Below are 7058 nucleotides of genomic sequence, written 5' to 3' on the forward strand. Positions count from 1 at the left end.
AAATAAAAAGTATTATCTTTTATAATTAATTAATTTTAGTATTTCGATTTTATGTTTTAAAAAAATAATATCGAAATCCTTGTATTTATGAAAGTGAAACATTAAGATGCCAGTTAAAAATTTTAAAAGAAAAAAATTTATTAGAACAATAGATTTAAATATCTCAGATCTCAGTATAATAAAAGTATAATTATAGAATGTAATATAGAGCTTATTTAGGGTGCGGCGGGAACAATGTCACATCCTTCACGCCAAATGACAATTAAGAAGCAACGTCTTGCCAAGCTCACTGATCTATATCTCCCCCTTCGTCGAAGTCTCCTGAGAATATCCATTCCTTTGCGTTATCCGGCAGCAAACTTTGAATCTTCTTTCCCGCGTCGAGATCGACAGACAGCTCAAGGAGCATCGAGAAAAGAAGGGGGAAAAGGAAAGTAGAACCAGAGGTGGAGGAAGAAGAAAGGTAGCAGAACCGACCTCCTCCTCCTCCTCCTCGTAAAGTCTATTTAAAACCCATTAGAAATCACCAAGCAGCCGAAACAAGAAGACGAGAGTCGCAGAGGAAGACGAATCCCGAGCGCCAATGGGGATTTGCTTCAACAGAACCTACGAAATTCCCATCACCTCCGGCCCTGTCAAGCCTCGACCTCCGCCTCCACCCGCTGCCTCCCTTCCCAAGAGTGATCCTTCGAAGCCCAAACAAGCACTATCCTCCGTCGGCAGAGCACCTTCCTCAGCCAAGATCGGACCGGTTCTGGGGAATCCCATGGTTGACGTGACATCCCTTTATACGCTCGACAAGGAGCTTGGCCGCGGCCAATTCGGGGTCACCTACCTGTGCATGGAAAAGTCGACAGGCCGGAAGTACACTTGCAAGTCGGTGTCGAAACGCAAGCTTGTGACCAAGCGTGACATGGAGGACATGCGCAGGGAGGTGATGATCCTGCAGCACCTCACCGGCCAGCCCAACATCGTGGAGTTCAAGGGCGCATACGAGGACAAGTACAGCGTGCACCTCGTATTGGAGCTGTGCTCCGGCGGGGAGCTCTTCGATCGGATCACCGCCAAGGGAAGCTACTCGGAGAAGCAGGCGGCCGCTGTGTGCAGGGACATCGTCAACGTGGTGAATGTGTGCCACTTCATGGGCGTGATGCACCGGGACTTGAAGCCGGAGAACTTCTTGCTGGTGAGCAAGGACGAAAATGCTGAGCTCAAGGCTACAGACTTCGGACTCTCCGTCTTCATCGAAGAAGGTCTTCTCTATCTTTACCATAAAAAGAAAAAAATATGCTACTGAGCGATGACGATTGCTGGGCATCAACTTGCTTGCTTACTTCTCCATAATCTAGCACGAACTCAATCTATTCCCTGTGCTACTGATTTCCACAAAGATGATCCTTATATCAACTACTATGTCATAAATTTTCACAAACTAAAAGATCTATTTAGCCAACATCCTTGAGATTGAAGTCCGCTTTACCTCTCCTTAGGTTCTGGTTCACCCTATGTTTTCCTGAGATACAACTGTGGCAAGCAATAGGACAACACCCCTTACATGAGCTCCACTTAAATCAAAGATATGTTAGAGAAAGCACATCACACATAATGCAGCTGCAACATTCTGCTAAATTCTAAGCCATTTAAAATGTGTGTCCAGGTAAAGTCTACAAAGATGTGGTAGGAAGTGCATATTATATTGCTCCAGAGGTGTTACTGAAAAACTATGGGAAGGAGATTGATGTATGGAGTGCTGGGGTCATACTGTATATTCTCCTCAGTGGTGTGCCACCGTTCTGGGCAGGTATCTACCACAATTACTTCTGATGTGATCCACTTTACCATTATTTGCTTTTGACAATTGTTACTGATGAATCTAAGCGGGAAAAATCCATGCAGAAACGGAGAAAGGTATATTTGATGCAATATTACAAGGGTACATTGATTTCGAAAGTCAACCATGGCCAAAAATATCCCGTGGTGCAAAGAACCTCATCAGAAAGATGTTGACAAAAGACCCCAAGCGGAGAATTACTGCTGCTCAGGCCCTTGGTTAGAATCTCATATCATTGCATTGACAATACAAAGATGAAGCTTAACTTCTTCCGTTTGTAATCTGTTGGCTTGACTGGTTCATTATACTGATTACATTCATCGTAATTTGGATTTGTTTGGATAAAGCAGAGGACCCATGGCTGAAAGAAGCTGGTGAAGCATCAGATAAGCCTATTGACAGTGCAGTTCTTACCAGAATGAAGCAATTCAGAGCGATGAACAAGCTGAAGAAACTTGCGCTGAAGGTAGTACTTTTGGAATATTTATACAGGTTTTTCTCTATATTAACTGCTGTAGTTTTGACCTAAGATGCCTTCTTGAGTGATCAAGGTAATCGCAACGAATCTTTCAGAAGAGGATTTAAAGGGATTACAACATACGTTTAATAACATAGACACCGATAAGAGTGGCACGATTACACTTGAAGAATTGAAGACTGGACTGAGAAGGCTGGGATCGAAGCTGACCGAAGATGAGATCAAGCAACTCATGGACGCAGTAAAACAGCAATGCAATCTCCTTTTCCTATCACCTGCACCAAAGAACAGTCTGAAACGCTCGTTTTCTGTCACAGGCAGATGTAGACAAGAATGGGACTATAGACTACCTTGAATTCATCACTGCAACGATGCATCGCCATAAACTAGAGAAAGAAGAGCATTTGTTGAAGGCTTTCGAATACTTTGACAAGGATCATAGCGGGTAAGAACTCGGTTCCTGACTGCAGCACAATCACCAAACATTTATTCTTTGCAAAATAGCACCAAACAAAACAGATGTTCATCAATCGAGGTTGTAACAATGGATCTAATTGTTTGATATCTACTTTCTTGAATTCTTCACCAGGTATATTACAAGAGACGAACTGAAACATGCCATGTCACAATATGGAATGGGTGATGAAGCAACCATCAATGAAGTACTTGATGATGTTGATACTGATAAAGTAAGTGATTGTCTCCCTCTTGTGCATTACAACCTACCTGCATGTATACCTGAGCCCTTACAAGAGCAAAAATATATGTTAATTCTTCACAGGATGGTAGAATCAGTTATGAAGAATTTGTAGCAATGATGAGAAAAGGCCACACATAATTCTGGAGAAAGCAGGAGACAAGCAACTTGTTTTCCTTTGAAAATATAAATAAAATCCATCCCAAAATAAAGTGAGAGGCTCTGAATGATCAATAAAGCATTGTGTATGTATCCACTGATGTTTCAGATATGTGTAAATTTCAGAAATGAATCCAGGATGCTGATTTCTTGTGTAAGACCAATTATGATTGGAAGAATTATAGCGTATCAATTTTAGTGCTGTCTTCCATTGAAATTAGAGCTTCTAAATCATGAATTATGTCTTAAGCCTTCGCTTTGCGAATACTGAGTCAACAACTCGTACCTTCTTTTACTTCCTTCCCTTTCCTCTTTCAATGCTACCAACCACTTTGCTTCACCCATTTCTTTTCCTAACAGTTGCATATCATGTCAACTCTTGATGCAATGTATCTAATCTGTATTTACTAAGATGATCCTTCAAGGTTTGGTAGAAGATTCATGTCACCACCTTCCTGTTTAAGATCCATGCCCTTGTTATATTTCCTCATATTAGAGTTACTGAAGATGGTTTTCTTTCAAGCCTTCAGTAAGCTTGGTAGCCTTATTATTCTTGCAGTCATACCCCTGACAAAGCTCGCTATATGTTACCCCATCACTGAAGTTGATGAATACTCCTCTTTTTGTCATTTCTACTATGTTGCAACCAAATGCTACAGTCGTTCCACACGTGTGAGTCAACTGTTAGTTTGGCAAGTACGTATAATCTCACATCTAGCGAGTCCCATATAATCTCACGTGCGTTTAATTTCTATTAAGTCCACACTTAGTTAAAATAGTTTGGAATTATAGTTTGAACTTTTTTTATTTAATAGTTTTAAGTGTTTTATGATATAGGAATATTTTTCTAAGGCATTTGTAATTGTTCCTATTATAGTAGAGTTTTGCTCCTCCTTTGTCCATGGACGTAGGTGAATTGATCGAACCACGTAAATTTGGTGTCCTTGTCTCTTTTATTTTTCTGTTTTATTATCTTTATTGGGTTACCAAATTATCCTTTGGTAAATTTTTTAGGGCCAACTCTAACAAACTAGTATCAGAGCTTGGTTTCGGGATCTTTTGGTAACAATGACAATAACAAAGATCGTTGTTGAGAAATTCGATAGAAATATCAACTTTGGCATGTGGCAACTCAAGATGGAGGCTATTCTGGTTCAAGACGGAGTTGATTTGGCACTATAAGGAGCTGAGAACATTCTAAATAATATGTCAAAGGAAGATCTTGCGGGTATGGATAAGAAGGTTCGATCAAGCATTATTCTAAATCTCTCTTACGAGGTTTTACGGGAGGTAGCTACGGAGACTACGACTAAGAGCATGTGAGACAAGCTTAAAGCTTTGTATATGAAGAGATAGTGGAGAATCGTCTCTCTTGAAGCAGAGTTTATATATGCTTTGGATGACTAAAGGTACATCTATACTCTCACATCTTGATAAATTTGATTCCTTAGTTATGGATTTGGAGAATATAGATGCGAAAATCGATGACGAGGATAAGGCTCTGTTACTTTTGTGTTCTCTTCCCCAATCTTTTAAATATTTTTGTGATACTATGATTTATAGAAAAGAAACAATTTCGTATCAGGAAATTAAATCCGCACTAAAATCTAAGGAGCACAGGGATATCACTGGGGAAAGTAGAGGAAATCAGGCTGATGGTCTGGTTGTTAAGGGTAGAACAGATACAAGGAAATTTGATAATAGTAGATCTAAATCTAGATCTAAATTCAAACATACAAATTTGGAGTATAGAGAAAAATTACTTTAAATTAAGGCTGATTGTTTTAAATTAAAAAATAAATTTAAAAAAAAGAGAAAAATTACTGAGAAAACTATTGAGTCCGTTGAAGCTAGTGTAGCAGCTGATGAGAATGTTGAAAATATTGTCTTGACTATTGATGACAGGACGAGGTCTAAAAATAAATGGATTTTAGATTTGAATTGTTATTATCACATGTGTCTCAATAGAGATTTGTTTTTCACATATGAATCTTGTAATTATGGAATTGTTTTGATGGGCAATAATGCCACATGTGGTGTTATTAGTAGAGGCACGATCCAATTAAAATACATAATGGTATTGTGAGGACGCTCACTGATGTTAGACATGTTCCTGATTTAAAAAAGAATCTCGTCTCTTTAGACACTCTAGAGGCTCTTGGGTATAAATACGCAGCTGAAGGTAGAGTAATGAAAGTTTCTAAAAGTGTCATTATTGTTATGAAAGTTTATAGGTCTGGTTGCTTGTATATTTTGTAGGGAACTACTGTCACAAGCTCGGTTGCAGTCTCGTCATCATCATTGTCTGATTCTGACATCATCAAATTATGGTATATGCGTTTGGGTCATATGAGCGAAAAAGGTTTTTGAGCATATTAAGCAAAAGAGGTATTCTTTACGGACAGAGTATTGCTGATTACTCTGGTTTAAAAATTTTTAGGTGTTCAGCATACATGCATGTAAATGAAGGAAAATTAGAGCCTCGGGCTAAAACGTACATTTTCCTAGGGTATGCTTCTGGGGTGAAAGGATACAGATTATGGTGTTCTGATCTCAAATCTCTAAAATTTGTAATCAGTAGACATGTTACGTTTTATGAATTATCTATGTTATCTTCCAAAGAGGAATCTACTAGTTGTACAAATGATAGTGCACAGAAGCAAATAGAGCTTGAGATTGGTAGTTCTAATTCTTTTCAATTGAACTCTTCTACTCAAATAATGCCAGTAGATAGTCTCGAGTCTACTGACGAAGATGATTTAGATGAAGAGCAATATTTCATAGTTAAGGATAGGCCACAGAGAGATATTCGACCACTATAAAGATATGCAAATTTGGTTGCATATGTTTTGTCTATTGCAGAAGAAACAAGTGAAGTTAGTAAGCCTACTACCTACTCAAATGCAGTTTCTTGTGATAATTCTGTAAAATGGTTGATTGCGATGAATGAAAAAATTGAATCTCTCCATCAGAATAGAACTTGGGATCTTTTGAAGCCGCCTTCGGGTAAGAAAATTGTTGGATGCAAATGGATCTTCAAAAGGAAGGAAGGTATTCCAGGGGTTGAAGATGCAAGGTACAAAGCACGATTGGTTGCAAAGGGCTATAGTCAAGTACATGGTATTGATTTTAATGACATATTTTTACCTATTATTAAACATAGCTCTATTTGTGTTTTGCTTACTTTAGTTGCCATGTATGATTTGGAATTTGAGCAACTTGATGTCAAGATAGCTTTTTTACATGGGGAACTTGAAGAATAAATTTACATGGAGCAACCTCATGGATTTGAAGTTGATGGTAAAAAAGACCATGTTTGCTTATTAAAGAAATCCTTGTGCGGATTGAAGCAGTCTCCAAGACAGTGGTATAAGAGATTTGATTCTTTTATGTTGGGTCATGGTTACACGAGGAGCATGTATGATAGTTGTGTCTACTTCCGGAAGTTTACTTATGGCTCTTTTATATATTTGTTGCTTTATGTTGATGACATGCTTATTGCAGCTACGAATTTGCTAAGTAGTGAATTAAAATGAAAGATTTGGGAGCAGCTAAGAAAATTCTTGGCATGGAGATCAAAAGAGTACGAGGAGTTGAAAAATTATTTCTGACCCAGAAAAATTACCTCGAGAAAGTCTTAGAGAGGTTTGGCATGAAAAATGCTAAGCCAGTAAGTACTCCTCTTGCTAGCCATTTTCGGCTATCTGCTGCTCAATCACCACAATTAGTTGAAGAGGAAGAATATATAGTGCAAGTTTCATATTTCAGTGTCATCGGCAGTATTATATATACAATGGTTTGTACTCGTCCAAATATTTCACAAGCAGTCAGTGTGGTTAGCATATATATGTCTCGCCCAGGTAAAACACATTGGCAGGCTGTGAAGTGGATTC

At 38.6% G+C, this 7058-nt stretch overlaps 1 protein-coding gene across 1 annotated transcript; it reads left to right on the plus strand.

Moving 5' to 3' along the window:
* Positions 1–336: 336 nt before the first annotated feature.
* LOC103995457 (calcium-dependent protein kinase 29) lies at positions 337–3363 on the plus strand. Its single transcript, XM_065175411.1, has 8 exons — positions 337–1253; positions 1658–1801; positions 1897–2049; positions 2182–2297; positions 2383–2550; positions 2627–2754; positions 2899–2998; positions 3091–3363. Exons 1-8 carry the CDS (start codon positions 584–586, stop codon positions 3145–3147), a joined length of 1536 nt encoding a protein of 511 aa, XP_065031483.1. The 5' UTR covers positions 337–583; the 3' UTR covers positions 3148–3363.
* The last annotated feature ends 3695 nt before the right edge of the window (positions 3364–7058 follow it).

Source organism: Musa acuminata, chromosome BXJ1-4 (assembly GCF_036884655.1).
Source record: "Musa acuminata AAA Group cultivar baxijiao chromosome BXJ1-4, Cavendish_Baxijiao_AAA, whole genome shotgun sequence".
Lineage (NCBI taxonomy): Eukaryota > Viridiplantae > Streptophyta > Magnoliopsida > Zingiberales > Musaceae > Musa > Musa acuminata.